Here is a 19,956-nt window from a genome sequence, read left to right as displayed (position 1 = left end):
ATGTTTTTTTTAATGTTGCCCTTAATTTGGGTAAATTTATTTTCGTAGTATTTTATTTTGGTTCTTCTAATTATTTTAGACAGCATGGATGAGTAAATCTTTGAAAATTCTTTGGAGACTACTACCAACCTATACTTCTTCTCAAGGTCATGTTTTTTATTAATAGATTTAAGTATACCCTTTGTAAGCCATGGAGTGTTTAACCTTTTATTTGTCACTTGTTTCGTTATCAGTGGACAGTGGGAGTTATAAAGGTTCAGAGTTTTCTGGAGAAATGTTTGCACTGCTAGGTTGATGTTCACTATGTCACCTAATTCAGCCTCCCAGTTGATATTAGTACAGCAGCAAGTACAAAAGGCTCCCTTTAGCCAATAATGGTATATATACCACTGATGAGGTATGCCATCAGAATAGTCCCGGAGCCGAGAGATGCGAGTTACGAGGAAAGGCTACAGCAATTTAACCTCACGTCACTGGAAGACAGAAAAGTTAGGAGGCACATGATTAAAACTTAAAAAAACTAAGATGAATTGATAGAGTGATAAAGGCAGACTGTCCTTGGCACGGTAGTACAACAATCGGGTTTGCTGTCGACTCACAATCCAGAATTCCTGGTTTGAATCCCGGGTAGGACAAATGGATAGGCGCGCTTCCTTTCACCTAATGCGCCTATTCACCTAGCAGTAAATAGGTACCCAAGAGTTAGTCAGCCTGTTGTGGGGTTGCATCCTGAGGGGGCAGGTCAGTAATTCGACCCTGGGGAAACTTAGATATAAATAGGTCCTTTCCTATAAATAGGAAGGGATCTATTATATCGAGTTCAATGTTCTTGAACAGAATTTTGGCCGTGAATGCCAAAACTCTGTTGGGTTTTAAAATACAACTGGAAAGATAAAGAAAAATGGGGGAACCTTTGACAAGCCGCCGGCTTCCTGTCCTCGTATTAGTGACTCAGGTAAATTCTAATAAAATAAGCCTAACATGTAGATATACACTGGCTGCCTTTCCCCTGACGCAATAATTAATTATTGTATTATTGTTATAAATATAAACAGGCGGAAACTTTGTACCCAAATGAGCCACACATATTGGAATTAAGCCAAATGAGCCATTCACAACCGACTTGAGAATGGTCCAGGACGGACCGAAACGTCGTCGTCCCCTCACCTTCTAGTGTGTGGTCTGGTCAACATACTTTAGCCACGTTATTGTGACTCATCGCCTGCATACTGGAATTAAGTTTTTCAGTGTCAGACTAGTGAACAAACTAGTGAATGCACTTACAAGTGAGGTGGCGAAGGCAGATTCCATAGTTTCAAATGTAGATATTGATTGATAAAGATTAAGCCGCCCAAGAGGTGGCACGGCATGTAAGTCATGTAAACTATTCTTAAATTGTATAGTTTATGGCATCCTTCAGGGCATATGTTGAGCCCTGTGCTCAACATTGCTGTTTACAATGTTGATTCAAGTTCAAGTTCAGCTCATCTTCCCCTTGTCCACTCTCATCTCCCCCTTTGTCCCCTCATCTGCCCCCCTATCACCTAATCTTGAATCTTTATTTATTTATTTATATACAAGAAGGTACATTGGGTTTGTGAGGATACATAGCATGGTACTTTTACATTCTTGTAAAGCCACTAGTACGTAAGGGGGTAGGGTTAGAGACCAAAATTTCTGCAGAAGTTTGGTTCTGCAGGTGACCTCCAACCGGCATATGTCAGTACCATACCCCAGACCATTTACCCTGCAAAGTTGGGCGTGGTTTGTCCCCCCCCCCACGCGTGTGGTTTGGGGACAAACATTCTGTCCTGTAGATAGATTCTGGCTTAACTCTTTCTCTTAGCTTAACAATGACAAAATAAAAGCATTTACCAGTGATCAACAGACACCAGTACAACTATAACCACCGGCAAGTTATCTTGTTAAATCTAATAACGACGAGAAGGATAAGTCTTACGTAAATTGCTCATCTTGTCAAGGAGAGCTGATAATTCGCAGCTTCGTATAAGATTCGGCTGCGACCACTTAATTAAGGTCAATATAAAAGAAGTTACAGTGCGCTTCTGATAAGCTGTTTTATTGACTTGTTAATGATCTTATTATACAATAAACTATTATATCTGATGTGAGTGGTCGTATCATAAGACAATAACTACTGGATACAAAAGCTTAACACTAAATATTCTGAATGGAAGTACCAGTTACTATATTAAACAAGGATTTACATAACACATTATTGTGATATGTAAAAAGTGGTAAACATTGTACAACAGAAAATCAAGCATATTATAGTGTAATTGTTGAATACATCACATTATTTAACCAAATTGTAATATATGTTCCCGATGCTGATTTAATTGTGGTTAGAAAATTCACCAATGTTAAGAGCGTCAGACACTACTGCCATGATTTCATTTATGATTAAAGATGATCACATTTAGCTATAAATATAAAAGTTAACGTAAAGGTAAATCTATTTTGGCTAGGTAATCCTAAATACTAAAAAATAGTAGCCAACTTTAATAAATTGTGTAGACAGAGGTACTTGAAACTAGGCTATGTTAGAATCTGTAGTTAGACCAAGTACTTGATACTAGGCTTGTTAGAATCTGTAGCATCATTACGCTAGTCCAGGTACATTAACATATTAGTGGGTATTTAGATCGGGCAGGTTCACCCCAGGCAGAGTAATGGAAGACGGCAACCCATCCTCCAAAAAGTATAGTACTTTAGCAACTATTTGCTCTAACGTACACAAACGGACTGTTGGACACAAACTTTTCTATACAAGGCACAACAAAAATACCCCCCCCCCCAAAAAAAAAAACAGGTTATATCATTCCTAGGCCCAGTATAGCACATATATGTATTTATTAGGCCTAAGATAGCGTATGTTTGGCCTAGCCATGTGCGTTTTCTTAGATAAGTTAGGTTAGGCCTTTCGTTACATTTAACATTTTTATCTCTGAACCCTGAAACTACTTCACACCCTCACGAATACTGGACGACATTCTTGTGCTCTAAGCGTATACAAAGAGTTTCCTAGTAGATTAGATTCGTATTGCATGCTCTCTGCTGATTCCATGTATGACTTACCATCTGTGAGATGAACACATAGACAGTTTCTGATCTACATTCTGTAATCCTGCATACAGAATAGGGTAGGAAGCAGCACATTGTTGTGTATAGCTAATGTAAGTTTGTTTATGAAAAAAAAATGTAATTTGAGCTAATTCAGTATTTCAAAACGTGAACTATTTTAGGTACAGTACAACAATCCGATTTTTTATGTTTGACCAACTATTTGCTATAAGTATTATCGTTATAGGATGGGTTGGATGATTTTCCAGCCCGTTCTCCCGAGTGTTCCCAACGTCACTAAACTGTTGTACTATAGTGCCCGAACCTAACCTACCCGAGGACACCCCCCCACCCCCGAACAGTTATTTTAGTTCATTTATTATGCACCCCCATACCCATCCTGTGGGCGGTAGTGGAAAGTGTTACAGAGGCACATAATGGACTCAGGAACTGAACTCCACAATTCATTTAGCTAAGCAAGTTACAATCTTGATGAGCTAGCTACAAAATTCAGTATAAGTCGTCACATCGGGACATCACGTCAATTTCGCGAGCCGCTGCCTTTATTAGTACACCAGTTTTTGGCCTTAGGGAAATTCTATGTCAAAATGCTATGTGCTATTCAGGAGAACGGGTTGTGAAGTCACCTGCACTTTACTGTAAAGCGGAGGTGCAGTTAGCGAGCACTGGATAGTCACAATAATTTTTAAGAATGCTGAAGTGAAGTCCGGCTGGGCAGTCCATAACATATGTGATGGTGTTAGAACACTGGTAGAACTTTTTGCAGTCCCCAGGGTACCGGAACATCAAACCATCTGAAAAAATCAACAAATATTATAAACTCGTTGCTCTTTCCTTTATCAAATAATTAAAATAAATTTATGATAATGTGATTCAGTATTAGTGAACAATCACTATAGGTGCAGGGTCGGAAATTATAAAGAGTTTAGGCCATTGTTGGGTTTACTGTTATCTTCCCAGACTAAATGATACAGGAAGTTTTCTCTCATATAGCTGGCTTTAGAGGCCTCATTCTCGAATCACAATCGGGGTCCCCGGGATCGATTCCTGGGCGCGGGGCAGAAATGGTTTGTTACGTTACTTTTCACCCAGCAATAAATAGGAACTCGGAAAAAAGGCAACTGTTGTCAGGATGCATCCTGGGTAAGGTCAGTAGTTCGATCTTGGGGGTAAATTATTTGTCAGCCAGGTTTGTATAACCATATCCCAGGTAAAGTTGGTGGGATATGGTTATAAAGTACTTGGAGATTGGATCCAAATTAAAAACTATTACTGCTCTTCGTACACAAATAAATCAATATGATGCTTGTGCTGGTCCACCTTCATAGGCCGACAAATTTTGAGAACATACAAAATGTGTATATGAAACATTAAATACAAATATGTTCTACATGGGAAAGAAGATTAAGGGTTACACGCACCGGTCAGTGCATGAGTGATACAAGGAAGAGATTTGAAGAATACACATATGTATCAGAATTTACAGGGGCAGTATATCTATGGTATATCTTGGAACTGGTGCCATCCTATTGTAGGTGTTCACAGTGCAAATAATGTGAATACCTGAAGCCTAACATGCTCTGTATATTGCCAAAGATTGGTTTATTTTTCTTTAGGCGGCATCCGTTATATAGAACTATTTGTTACAAATGTATGACTGTTGTTGAAGCTCAAAAAAGCTTCGCAACCGTTACCTTTGACCAGAAGCACACGTACAGCATCAGGTAAAGTACAATAATGTAGATATTGTTGCAGCTTCTTAAGGATAAATCATACAAATGTTAGAAAAATGGTAGAAAGGAAAACACTTCAAAGTTTTATAAAGAAAAGGCAAGTGTAAAGAGAAAATTTAGCGATTTGATGGAAAAAACAGAGAACGAGTGACTGACCGTGACCAGGAAGCTCGCAGGTGTGGCAGCTGTAAGCCAGCTGCAGGCGCTGCTTGTCCAAATCTGTCAATTTGGACCTCTGTCCCAACTCTGCGGAAAGACAACAGTTTCTTCACTTGACCTCACAGGACCAGATGTTGATAAAATGGAGATACGAAGAATTACAGTGGAAGGTAAGGTAAGGAGGAAGCACTAAGACTACTATATAGCACTTGGAAGGGATATGAGAATACAGATTTAGAATAGGACGAAGGAAAGGAATGGTGCCCAACCTCTTGGATGGTCGGGAACTGAATGCCGACTTACAAGAAGCGAGACTGGCTCTACCGTCTAGTCCAAGTGGAAAGATACAATGAATAATTCTTGCTGTTATAGTGCGACTATAGTTAGTTTTCATGTTCCTCTCTATTTGTCCACATCTTTATATTTTCTAATTTTAATCATTAATAATGTTTAAGTGTCTCCCGCCCTCAACCATTATGTGGATACTTTTCACGATCCGGCCATTTGTTAATACTGAAAATTACCAAACTTAATAGCTATGGAGACATACCAAGATCACTATGGGTGGAAGGAGCAGGTGATGGTAAAGGGACGAAGGAGATGGGGGAGGGTGGCAAGGCGTGATGGAGGGAGGCAAGGGATGACAGAGAGGTGAAGAATGCAGGGGTAGGAAGTCACATTTGGTGCACCCCTTGAGAACCTCTCCGTGGATGACCAAGGGAGGCACTAACCTTCTCCACCGTCGTTCCTCCAGATGACAGGTTTGGTAATGTCTACGTTGACTTTTATGTCGTGGACGTTGGTGGAGTGCATAATGCTGGTGTAGTCGTACATGAGGCCGTCACTCACGTACCCGCTGCTCCACCTGCCGAGACCAACACAGGGTCACAACAACAATCACCACAACACCACCCTACCACAACACCACCCTACCACAACACCAACCTACCACAACATCTCCCATACACAGAGTTAATATAATTATATGGCCAGGCGACACAAATAGGCAAGAAAGAAGAGTGGACAGACTGAATATTATTAGATTGCCAGAAAGCCTTTGGCACAGTACCCAATAGGAGATTAGTGCATAAGATGTATATGCAGGCATGAACATAAGGGAAGGTGCTCCAGTAGATATGGGAATACCTAAGTAACAGAAGACAGCGAGTCACTGTGAAGAGTGAGGTCTGAGAGTGGTGAGACGTCACCAGAGGAGTCCCATAGGGTTCAGTCCTTGGACTTATACTGTTTCTTATATATGTAAACTATCTCTCAAAGGGAATTCTATTACTGTTTGCTGATGATACAAAAATGATGAGGATTAGACAGAAGAAAATAGCAAGAGGCTGCAATAAATTAAGATGACCTGGACAAGCTGAAGGAATGGTCTAACAAATGGTTCTAGAGTTAAATTCAAGTAAATATGAAGCAATGAAGCTAGGTGGAGGGAGTAGGAGGCCAGACACAAGGTAACAGATGGGAGACGAAGTCCTCCATGAAACGGACAGAGAGAAGGATCTATGAGTCGATATTTTATCCGAACCTATCTCCTGAAGTCCACATGAAATGGATATCTTCAGTGGCGCATGCGAGGCTGGCTAATATCAGAACTGTCTTTAAAGATTTACGTAAAGAATAATTTAAAACCAAGTATACCACATATGTATACATGTCTTGGAGTCCTGGAGTATACAGCCCCAGCATGGAGTCCGTACCTTGTTAGGCATAAGACGAAATTGGAGAAAATTCAACGGTATACCACTAGACTAGTTCCTGAACTGTGAGGTATGAGTTAAGAGGAAACACTGCGTGACTTGCACCTCACGTCGCTGGAAAACAGAAAAGTTAAGAGAGACATGATCACAACATACAAAATTCTCAGGGGAATTGACAGGGTGGATAAAGACAGATTATTTAACATGGGTGGTACACGAACAATGGGACACAGGTGGAAGGGAACTATCGGGAGAAAGCGGCAAGCTATTACCACTATGATCCCCTTGTTTGTGTACCACCCATGTTAAATAATCTGTCTTTATCCACCCTGTCAATTCCCCTGAGACTTCTGTATGTGGAAGCTAAGTACCCAAATGAGCCACAGGGACGTTAGAAATAACTTTTTCAGTGTCAGAGTAGTTTGTAAATGGAATGCATTAGGAAGTGATGTGGTGGAGGCTGACTCCATATGTAGTTTCAAATGTAGATATGATAGAACCCAGTAGGCTCAGGAATCTATGTACAGTTGATTGACAGTTGAGAGGCGGGACCAAAGAGCCGAAGCCCAACCGCCAAAAGCACAGTTAGGTTTGTACAACTCGCCCTCACCACAACAGGAGCGGTCACACACGTGTACTCACGCGTACTCACGTGTACTCATGCGTACTCACGTGTACTTGGTGAAGTAGTTGCGGGCGGCCTCCTTGACGTTGGTCATGTTGACTGTGACGTAGTCGTCCCTGTCCTCCCGGTTGTGCTCGTGTCCGAACCCTGAGACAATTGATTGATTGATAAAGATTAAGCCACCCAAGATGTGGCACGGGCATGAATAGCCCGTAAGTGGTGGCCCTTTTGAGCCATTATCAGTATCAAGAGCTGATACTGGAGATCTGTGGAGGTGCGACTGCACCCTGCGTGACGGGACATGTCTCCCGTGCCCTGAGACACACAGTGACTCATATATATAGTGAACCTTATCGAGATTAACACAAGGTACAATGACGAGCAGACGACATAAGTGGTCACCCGGTACAATGACGAGCAGACGACATGAGTGGTCACAACGTACAATGACGTGCAGACGACATACGTGGGCACAAGATACAATGACGAGCAGACGACAGCAGTGGTCACACGGTACAATGACGAGCAGACGACAGAAGTGGTCACACGGTACAATGACGAGCAGACGACAGAAGTGGTCACACGGTACAATGACGAGCAGACGACATAAGTGGTCACACGGTACAATGACGAGCAGACGACAGAAGTGGTCACACGGTACAATGACGAGCAGACGACAGAAGTGGGCACAAGATACAATGACGAGCAGACGACATAAGTGGGCACAAGATACAATGACGAGCAGACGACAGAAGTGGGCACAAGATACAATGGCGAGCAGACGACATAAGTGGGGCCAAAGAACGTACCGAGGGCGTGCAGTAAGACGTGCATGGTAGAGCCAATGTCAATCTGGTCTTTGGGCACGGTGAGGACCTGGACCCCGCCCTGCCTGCCCACGTGGGACGAGAAGTCCAGCCCCAGCTGCACGGAGACGTAATCCTCAGCCTGATTACCCACCTCCGTTACACTCACACACCGCGCCTCGTTGATCTTCTCTATGGCTGCCTTGATGATGTCCGTCACTGTCGACCCAACGATAATTACAGTCATATAGTCAGTTTTGTATTAATTTGCTTCCCCTCCCCGGAGGGTTTAGTTCACTGAGCAGCGCCCCTCATCCCGTGAGCAAACATACCGCTAGAGCAGCTTGTGCATCACACTCCAATAGGTAGAGAACCCAGTGGATTGTTCATCCTGTCACTTGTACCTAAACACTGAATTGCCTTCAGTGAACAGAGTGTGAGACAAGTGATTAACATCTTACAACCCTCAAGTTTATTACGTCTTCTTGCGGGTGCAAATTATGTTACCTTTGAGGATGAGGTGTTTTGTTTTACTCTCGGCACCAGTGTTATTGTTTACATGCTTCAGTCACGTGAGAACATTTCATTCAGACTAATACCAGATATTGTATACAAATATAATTAAGCTCAACAAAACATTTAGATACATTAGCTCGTAATAAATATTATGAGGGCTATATTAAATGTAGCCCTCACCGTAAGTACTGTGACAGTGTGAGGAGTGGAGGGAAGTGATGGAGACGGCACTCACCGTAAGTACTGTGACAAAGTGAGGAGTGGAGGGAAGTGATGGAGACGGCACTCACCGTAAGTACTGTGACAGAGTGAGGAGTGGAGGGAAGTGATGGAGACGGCACTCACCGTAAGTACTGTGACAGTGTGAGGAGTGGAGGGAAGTGATGGAGACGGCACTCACCGTAAGTACTGTGACAGAGTGAGGAGTGGAGGGAAGTGATGGAGACGGCACTCACCGTAAGTACTGTGACAGAGTGAGGAGTGGAGGGAAGTGATGGAGACGGCACTCACCGTAAGTACTGTGACAGTGTGAGGAGTGGAGGGAAGTGATGGAGACGGCACTCACCGTAAGTGTTGTTCTCCACATCGTAGTCGAGCCTGTACAGGAGGTTCCCGCCTGGCCACAGGCGAGCGTTGTCACCCATCACCAACTTGGGTAACTGTGAAGAAGAGTCAGAGGTTAGTGAGGTCCCTGTCAGTGGTGCCTCATGCCACCTGATGGATTACCTCATTCCCACTGTTACACAATCTCACGGACATCCTCGCTGACTAGCATCTAGGTCTAGTTATCAGAACCTGTGATAGCTATATCCAGACACCAAACTGTCAGTAGCAGGAGGATGAACAAGCAAGTGCCTAAGATGAGCAAGTAGGCTACAGTAATTCAAAAATATTTGGATAACTCATATGCAAGGTTCCAGGAGGTATTCATGTCTGACCACCTCCCAGAGAAAAAAAAAGGAACTCTGCAAGGTATTAGAAAAGAAGATAAGGAGACTAGTCGAACATCTACATAGGATGTAGGATTTTGTAGGATTTTTTATAAGCATGCATTAATATGGATTTATATAATGAGAACAACTTCAGACGAAACACCTCGGCGATGACGGGTCATGACAGAGAAAACTGGTAAGGCTGGCAGACAAGAGCAGCCTTTGGCACAGGCGCACGTGAGGCTACTTCACAAGTTTGCTGGGCAAGACAATACCGAGCATAAACAAGCAGTACAAAGACAGGTGAAACTTGACTGCGTAGAGCAGCAAACAGTCGTCCCCAAGGACAAATACTAGAACCTATATTACTCTTGATTTATGTAATCAATACCAGTATTAACCTACCCACGTGGGTAGAGATTTCCTGTAGAATATTTAAGAAATGTCTGAACATATTACGGAGTTGATCTTGAAAGTAGTTACGTGAATGAGCCCACCAGACGACGAGACCAGTACACAATGAAGAAAACCACATACATTTAATAACGTATACGGCATAAGTGAAACCGGTAAGAATCCAGAGAGGCTTTACGAATCCTGAAAGGGCAGCATCCTAGGCACCACACACTACCTACGTGAGACTATAGTCTTTGGGTATGCAGCACCAGAGAGGAGTCTCCACAGTAAGAAACAAAACTAAACCAGAAAAAGGTGAGACCCGGGCCACGAGGCTGTTCACAGGTTTATGACAACAGAACTCAAAAACGTTTGGAAATAAAAAGAGAAAGTTGTCACGAGAAAATAGGAGAACGGAGAGTAGAAAACAAGAAATATAATAATTAACAAAATAACGAGAGACCACTGATGGGAGATAGAGATACAGGTGGTTTAGGAAGGTGAGGAATAATTTAGATTTAGATTTAACATACATATTGTTGGATTTAAAGATAGAAATAGTACATACAATACCTAAATTCACTAGTACGCATAGCGTTTCGGGCAAGTTTGGGGGGGGGGAAGTGAACACTTAGTCTAAAGCTTAATAGTAATTGAGCTTAAAGTATAAATTGTGTTGCAAAAAATAAAAAAATAAAATAAGGGGTGGGGGAGGAACAAGGCAGAGAATAACAATTATACAAGTTGGTCAACAAACAGCAATGATTACAATAGTAAGACATGGGTTGACATTTAGGGGGTCAGGTAGGTTACATGGAGTTTAATAGGTAGTTTTTAGTTTTTATCTTAAACTGGTTGAGAGAGGTACAGTCTTTGACATGATTGGGAAGGTCATTCCATACATAATATCGTTCACTAGCGAGAGAATAGTAGGGAAATGGAATGGATTGGAAGGTGAAGCGGTACTCGGCCAACTCAACACAGCCCCAAACAGCGGTGCAAGAGGCAGGAAGGTCGGGGGGACTGGGGGTAGACCTCCCACATGGAGGTGTCCACGGGCCAAGAAACAACCAAAACTCCCCACTCTATCCCAACAAATAAATAAGCACAAATAGACGAGTACAGACACGCCCACACGAAAGTATATACATACATGCACACGTGAGTGCATATACATACACGCACACGTCAGTGCATATACATACACCCCGACATGAGTACATGTACATACACGCACACATGAGTATATGTATATACACGCACACATGAGCACATATACACACACACGCACACATGATTACATATAAATACACACAGACACTGATGCTCATACAAACACACACAGATGCATACACATGTATATGCATCTACTCATGTACATGAATATATGCATACATATACATACACAAACTCAAAAAGTATACATGATGAGTACTTACAAATTTATCTGGCAAAATGTCTGCTTCCCAATAGGCTGCAAACAAAGAAAAGATGCCATTACTGATAGTGCTACTTGAGAGACGAGGAGAGGAGGGCGGCTGACCTTATCAGTGTGAGAAGTGGTGAGCATTATGACAAGTAATATGGAGGAGGTCCAGGGAGGAAGAGAAGTTATGTCCTGCTGGAGGGGCGAGACAAGCACGAAGGAGGACCCGATACTTGCACTGAAAGGTCATTGTATACATCAGCGGTCCACATGCTCTCCTCTGCGACTCCCGCTTTACACTTCCCTTCACCTGGACACTTTCCTCCACCCAGACACTTCCCTGTACTTAGATACTTCCTATCTCACTGCACCTCTTTTTCACGTGCATGAGGAGCTCTGTAATCTGGTTGTAGGTCTTCCTAGTTGTCCTGACCTGGATGTGTTGATCATAATCAACCTGCACTGGGTGAGTCAGGAGCCTACTGGGATCAGCATACACTGGGAATATAATTGTTGATGTGTATGTTAGCAAGCTCCGTAACTAGCTCATCATACAACATACAACACATAGCCAAAACCGTATAAAAACGGTCGGTATATTTTCTAAAATAAGATATGTCCTCCACTCTGCTCTCCTCTCATTATATTACGCACTAATCTATCCCTATCTTACATACGGTATCTGAGCATCTGGTTCAACCACTGCAAATTACCCTGTCCATGGAGGACAGAAGAAAATGTATATATGTTAGCATTGGTTATGTGTGGCCACGTCTGTGGTAGAAAAATAATAATAATAAAAAAAATGCAAATTACCTCAAGACCATCATCATTCAGCAAAAATCTCCTATCAGAACTATTTATTTATTTATTTATTTATTTATTTATTTATAAAACAAGGTACATTAGGTTTATGAGAATACATACCACTGATGTTTTTACATTCTTGCAAAGCCACAAACATGCACAGTGTTTCGGGCAGGTCCTTAATCTAACAGATAATTTGAAATAGGTAACCTGTAGTAAAATTTGAAGAACATTAACAGGTACATTGCAAGAAAATTTGAAGAAAATTAATAGGAACGTAATAGTAAAATTTGAGGATTATCAAGAGGACATTGTAGCATAATTTGAAGATTATTAATAGGTACATTGTAGTTAAATTTGCGTTCAACATAACAACTATTATACAAGTTGATAGCAGTGATTACAATTTATTTATTTATTTATTTATTTATTTATACAAGAGTTCTTACATTCTTGTACAGCCACTACGTAAAGTTGTATGGCTTAGGCACATATATTGGGGGATTGGGTAGCACAAGGTACAGTGCGAGTTTGAAGCACTAGGTAGGAAACTATAAGGATGAAATTAGATACTTTTTGGTTTTACTTTTGAAAAAAGGGATAGGTTGGAGAGCTTTTTAATTCGTTAGGGAGTGAGTTCCATAGACAAGGTCCCATTATTTGCAGAGTGTTTACACAGATTTAGTTTGACTCTGGGGATGTGAAAGATATATTTATTTCTGGTGTAGTGATTATGGGTTCTATTACATCTGTCCAGGAAGAATTTCAGATCAGGATTTGCATTTAGGAACAAGTGTTTTGTACATGTAAATGACACAAGAGAATGTGTGGAGTGAGTTTATGTTCATGTAACTATAACAAAGTATGTTTTCAGACAATACACAGTCCCTCTGTTTAAAACATATCTTCACCAGTGCAATCACCTGTGTCAATTTATATTGTAGTCATATGTTGATACAAAATTTTGCTACATTATACCTTTTCATCTATCCTGATATGTTATATTAAAGACCTGCCCGAAACGCTATGCATGTCAGTGGCTTTGCAAGAATGTAAAAATACCAATCTTATGTAATCTCACAAACCCATTATACCTTCTTGTAAATACAAAATTAATAATAATAATTATTATTATTATTTATCAATGTTATATTTTGCTGAAGGAATATCGGGGTTCAGTTGGTGAGCCCATTATGCCTCCCTGTGACCTCCTCGCTACTACAGCAAGCAGGATGCACTGAAACACGCCCTGGAAGTCACCTCCATCCACAACTTTAAAACTAAATTCGACAAAGTAGCTGTTTCAGGAGGAGTTCCGTATTAGGTCGGCCACAGGCAGCTTGGGGATCAAGAAAGACTATACGAGTCTTGTGTTCGTGTGGTGGAGAACTCGACACAGATCTCGAACCCATTGTTGATGTGATGACTTATATTGAATTTTGTAACTAGCTCATCAAGATTGTAACTTGCTTAGCTAAATGAATTGTGGGGTTCAGTCCCTGAGCCCATTATGTGCCTCTGTAACCCTTTCCACTACCGCCCACAAGATGGGTATGGGGTGCATAATAAATGAACTAAACTAACTGTGCACTTCTCCCAGGGAGAAGTTAAGAGTGCAAGTTAAGTTAGTTAACTTTTGATTTGCACCTTAATTTGGTCTGCTGGGTATACATGTGTATAAAATGTGTACATTTCTATATCTGGCTGAAATATAATTTCAATGTTGTGAAAACAGAATTGATTTTGAGTCTCATATTTTATCAAAAAGATTTTTAAATATTTCAAAATGTTGAATTATGTATTTTCCGAAATATTATAAAATATTTATCTAGTTCAATGTATGATTAGTAGGCATCCATCAGTCTCAGGAGACTATGGAGTTCCGCTCTGGTTGTCGATCTGGAGTAGCCTCTCCAGGGCGCAAAGTCAGGGTAGAATACAGGAGTATTCTCCTGTATAAAAGAATACAGGAGTCCATCAAGTTAACTTGGGAAAAATATATACAAGTTAGAAACCATGAGGTTTACCCCCCCCCCCATGTCCTGGTTGATGGTATACACAAGAAGTATACTCACATGATAGCTCGTCGAAGGCGATCATGCCGTGGGTGACTGGTGCTCCCTGTAGAGGGTCATACAAGATGGAGTGTTAGTGTCCACAACACATTACCGCTCACAGGATGAGCATGGGGTACACAATACACTACCGCTCACAGGATGAGTATGGGGTGCACAATACACTACCGCTCACAGGATGAGCATGGGGTACACAATACACTACCGCTCACAGGATGAGCATGGGGTACACAATACACTACCGCTCACAGGATGAGTATGGGGTGCACAATACACTACCGCTCACAGGATGAGTATGGGGTGCACAATACACTACCGCTCACAGGATGAGTATGGGGTGCACAATACACTACCGCTCACAGGATGAGTATGGGGTGCACAACACACTACCGCTCACAGGATGAGTATGGGGTGCACAATACACTACCGCTCACAGGATGAGTATGGGGTGCACAATACACTACCGCTCACAGGATGAGTATGGGGTGCACAATACACTACCGCTCACAGGATGAGTATGGGGTGCACAATACACTACCGCTCACAGGATGAGTATGGGGTGCACAATACACTACCGCTCACAGGATGAGTATGGGGTCCACAACACACTACCGCTCACAGGATGAGTATGGGGTGCACAATACACTACCGCTCACAGGATGAGTATGGGGTCCACAACACATTACCGCTCACAGGATGAGTATGGGGTGCACAATACACTACCGCTCACAGGATGAGTATGGGGTGCACAATACACTACCGCTCACAGGATGAGTATGGGGTCCACAACACACTACCGCTCACAGGATGAGTATGGGGTGCACAATACACTACCGCTCACAGGATGAGTATGGGGTGCACAATACACAACCGCTCACAGGATGAGTATGGGGTCCACAACACACTACCGCTCACAGGATGAGTATGGGGTCCACAACACATTACCGCTCACAGGATGAGTATGGGGTCCACAACACACTACCGCTCACAGGATGAGTATGGGGTCCACAATACACTACCGCTCACAGGATGAGTATGGGGTCCACAACACACTACCGCTCACAGGATGAGTATGAGGTCCACAACACATTACCGCTCACAGGATGAGCATAGGGTGCACAATACACTACCGCTCACAGGATGAGTATGGGGTGCACAATACACTACCGCTCACAGGATGAGTATGGGGTCCACAACACACTACCGCTCACAGGATGAGTATGGGGTCCACAACACACTACCGCTCACAGGATGAGTATGAGGTCCACAACACACTACCGCTCACAGGATGAGTATGGGGTCCACAACATACTACCGCTCACAGGATGAGTATGGGGTCCATAACACACTACCACTCACAGGATGAGTATAGGGTGCACAACACACTACCACTCACAGGATGAGTATGAGGTCCACAACACACTACCGCTCACAGGATGAGTATGGGGTCCACAACACACTACCGCTCACAGGATGAGTATGGGGGCCACAACACACTACCGCTCACAGGATGAGTATGGGGTGCACAACACACTACCACTCACAGGATGAGTATGGGGTCCACAACATACTACCGCTCACAGGATGAGTATGGGGTCCACAACACACTACCACTCACAGGATGAGTATAGGGTGCACAACACACTACCACTCACAGGATGAGTATGAGGTCCATAACACACTACCACTCACAGGATGAGTATGGGGTGTACAATAACCTAGCCACCGGTGGCGGCAACAGTGTAGCCAACAGGGGAAACTATAGTAGCGGGTATTTACATCTTCCTGAACAATTAAACCCACCTGCGTCAGACCGGAGAGTGCCGCTAAGACCAGGTAGAGGGTGTGAAGTCCTGGTGCTGGCATGGTGTCCCTTGAGTGTGGTGGTGGCTACGCTGGTGGTAGTAGTGGTACTGACCCTGGTGGTAGTTGCAGAACCCTTCTGGTAAAACTTGTCAAACGAACTTCTTGGTATGATGCTGGAAAGAAAAAGAGCGATGCTGTTTTATGCGGTGGTATCAGGAACTGCTCCGTGAGAACCAGTTACGGTCGCAGACATGTCTTGCCAATACTCGGGAAGGAAATGTCAGGCGACGGTGCTGGAGGGAGAATATTAGTGTTTTGTGTGGAGGTAAGACAGGTGGAGCGTACTTGTACCTGCAGAATGACACCTATTGTCTTGACAGGTGTGTGTGGGGAGAGCCACGAACCGGTTGGTAGTTACAGGTGGGGGTGAAGGAGAGCCAGGCGGTGGGGAATAACCATGCAGTTGTTGCTGTTGGACAGTAACTTGGGCTACTGTCACCGGTACTGTCCTTGTCAGTGCTTCACCCGTCGTCACCGTCCTTAGCACCAAGCCAGCCACTCGTAACCCTTCCTGGAACGGGTCTTATCTGCTTGTGTAACTCGATGACTAGAGATATCATCTTTGTTCGGCTCGTGGTGTGATCTGTGGAGATATTCAACAAGTGGTCTCTTGAGCCTTATCTGCAGCCAGTGGGGCGCGCCCGGCTGCAAGTGTGGCAAGACCTACACTGATGCCCCGCCCTCTCTCCCTCCTCTCTCATTAATACATAAACACAAAATAGAACAAGAAAGACCGGATACAAACTTGATAAGTTTAGATTCCGAATCTAAATCGGAAATTGGGTTGTTATTGAAACATATAATCATGCATTATAATAGACTGTGCGGTCGCCAGATTGTTTCAGCTGTAGGTTAGAAATTTGATTGGTTGTGATTAAATATTTAGATAGGAACTGCCTTTGTAAGTCTTTTACAGTTTCCTATGTTCTACTGTTTTTAACCACTTTCAATGTCTCTGATGTGATCAGATCTCCCCTGGTTCTTATTTCATCAAGTGATATGAGGTTTGTTGACCAGACCACACACTAGAAAGTAAAGGGACGACAACGTTTCGGTCCGTCCTGGAAAATTCTCATGTCGATGAAATGTGTGTATATATATATATATATATATATATATATATATATATATATATATATATATATATATATATATATATATATTATATATATATATATATATATATATATTATATATATATTATATAAATATTATATAAAATATATGTTATACTCAAAATTCTGTCAGTTGAAATGTAACCAATCACAGGCAAGTAGGCCTCTGACGTCATGCCAGACAGAGGAGCATCAAGCATGCTCCCTGAATATTATATAAAATTATATATATATTATATATATATAATTTCATCGACATGAGAATTTTCCAGGTCCGTCCTGGAATATATATATATATATATATATATATATATATATATATATATATATATATATATCCCACACCCCAGAAGTGACTCGAACCCATACTCCCAGAAGCAACGCATCTGGTATGTACAAGACGCCTTAATCCACTTGACCATCACGACCGGACAAAATGAGGTGATAGCCGAGGCTATTTGAACCACCCCACCGCCGGCACTCGGATAGTTATCTTGGGCATAGCATTTTACCAAATCACCTCATTCTTTGGGGCAACACGTGAGGAACACAAAGTTGCATATGTCCTGGGGACCATTCAGGCTTGTTCGCATATATATATATATATATATATATATATATATATATATATATATATATATATATATATATTTATAATATTATATATATATATAATATTTATATAATATATATATATATATATATATATATATATATATATATATATATATATATATATGTGTGTGTGTGTGTGTGTGTGTGTAATTACCTAAGTGTAGTTACAGGATGAGAGCTACGCTCATGGTGTCCCGTCTTCCCAGCACTCTTTGTCATATAACGCTCTGAAACTACTGACGGTCTTGGCCTCCATCACCTTCTCCCCTAACTTGTTCCAACCGTCTACCACTCTGTGAAAGTGAATTTTCTTATATTTCTTCGGCATCTGTGTTTAGCTAGTTTAAATCTATGACCTCTTGTTCTTAAAGTTCCAGGTCTCAGGAAATCTTCCCTATCGATTTTATCAATTCCTGTTACTATTTTGTATGTAGTGATCATATCACCTCTTTTTCTTCTGTCTTCTAGTTTTGGCATATTTAATGCCTCTAACCTCTCCTCGTAGCTCTTGCCCTTCAGTTCTGGGAGCCACTTAGTAGCATGCCTTTGCACCTTTTCCAGTTTGTTGATGTGCTTCTTAAGATATGGACACCACACAACCGCTGCATGTTCTAGCTTTGGCCTAACAAAAGTCGTGAACAATTTCTTTAGTATATCACCATCCATGTATTTAAAAGCAATTCTGAAGTTAGAAAGCGTGGCATAGGCTCCTCGCACAATATTCTTTATGTGGTCCTCAGGTGATAGTTTTCTATCTAGAACCACCCCTAGATCTCTTTCTTTATTAGAATTCTTTAAAGATTTCTCATATAATATATATGTTGTGTGGGGTCTATGTTCTCCTATTCCACATTCCATAACATGGCATTTATTAACATTAAATTCCATTTGCCAAGTGGTGCTCCATATACTTATTTTGTCCAGGTCATCTTGAAGGGCATGACAATCATCTAAGTTTCTTATCCTTCCTATTATCTTAGCATCATCAGCAAACATGTTCATATAATTCTGTATACCAACTGGTAGATCATTTATGTAGACATTAAACATCACTGGTGCAAGAACTGAACCCTGTGGTACTCCTGATGTGTGTGTGTGTATAAGGAACATGTGAATTATTTTTAGAAGACTATAATTTTTAGAAGATAAAGGACTAACCCTGAATCTCATCGAGAGCCGATTAGGTCAAAGGATCCCGCGGGTGTGGTGACGTGTGCTGCCGCCACCTGCCTGCGTCACAGTATATGTGCGTCAGCGTCATACTCTCTTCAGTGATAAGAGGTGCATCTGGCGGCAACGCCAGTAGGTCACTACTGATTCTAGATAGCTATAACCAACTCTGACAATTACAGTAATGAGAAACATGGGTTCAGATGTGGGAAATCTTGCTTCACAGGTTTAATAGAATTTTACGGCCAGGTCACAAAGATTAAGCAAGAAAGAGACAGGTTATCTTGAGATGATTTCGGGGCTTTTTAGTGTCCCCGCGGCCCGGTCCTCGACCAGGCCTCCACCCCCAGGAAGCAGCCCGTGACAGCTGACTAACACCCAGGTACCTATTTTACTGCTAGGTAACAGGGGCATAGGGTGAAAGAAACTCTGCCTATTGTTTCTCGCCGGCGCCTGGGATCGAACCCAGGACCGCAGGAAAACAAGTCCAGTGTGCTGTCCGCTCGGCCGACCGGCTCCCTTCAGGTGGGCAGAACTTATTAGTTCCCTTATTAGGTAAGGGAACTTATTAGGTGACGTATATTGTGTTTTCCAACTTAGATGTTGTGTGATTCTCAGTCAGTTGAAGGTGTTCTCAGTTTCTTGTGTGGTCCCTCAAATTTGAATATTAATGTTGACATATTGCACATCAAGTGAATTATGATACCCATAATAGTAAATGTATAATTGATTAACTTACTTTTTGGTAGTCTTTAATTCTGATCCTTAGATCTTGGATTTTGAAAACTAGAGTGGAGAGCACTCTGAAGTTTACTGGCTTAAGTTTTTGACTTAAAGATTATTGGTTACATGAGTTATATTCGTATAGTGGGTATATGATAACACTAGATAATAT

The 19,956-nt window shown here is 42.0% G+C and overlaps 1 protein-coding gene across 1 annotated transcript; it reads right to left on the bottom strand.

Annotated features, from left to right (window-relative positions):
• Positions 1-2,059: 2,059 nt before the first annotated feature.
• LOC123767545 (zinc metalloproteinase nas-14) lies at positions 2,060-16,748 on the bottom strand. The gene is made up of 10 exons (XM_045757297.2): positions 16,453-16,748; positions 16,099-16,274; positions 14,296-14,341; positions 11,427-11,461; positions 9,225-9,318; positions 8,147-8,362; positions 7,385-7,484; positions 5,729-5,862; positions 4,995-5,084; positions 2,060-3,899 (listed from the first exon to the last, which is right to left on the bottom strand). The coding sequence occupies exons 2-10, from the start codon at positions 16,159-16,161 to the stop codon at positions 3,739-3,741; spliced, it is 939 nt and encodes a 312-aa protein (XP_045613253.1). The 5' UTR covers positions 16,162-16,274; positions 16,453-16,748; the 3' UTR covers positions 2,060-3,738.
• Between the last annotated feature and the right edge of the window lie 3,208 nt (positions 16,749-19,956).

The sequence above is a fragment of the Procambarus clarkii genome, chromosome 1 (assembly GCF_040958095.1).
Source record: "Procambarus clarkii isolate CNS0578487 chromosome 1, FALCON_Pclarkii_2.0, whole genome shotgun sequence".
In the NCBI taxonomy this organism is placed as follows: domain Eukaryota; kingdom Metazoa; phylum Arthropoda; class Malacostraca; order Decapoda; family Cambaridae; genus Procambarus; species Procambarus clarkii.
Note: the sequence above shows the minus strand (reverse complement) of the source record. Positions and strands in the feature narration are given on the sequence as shown.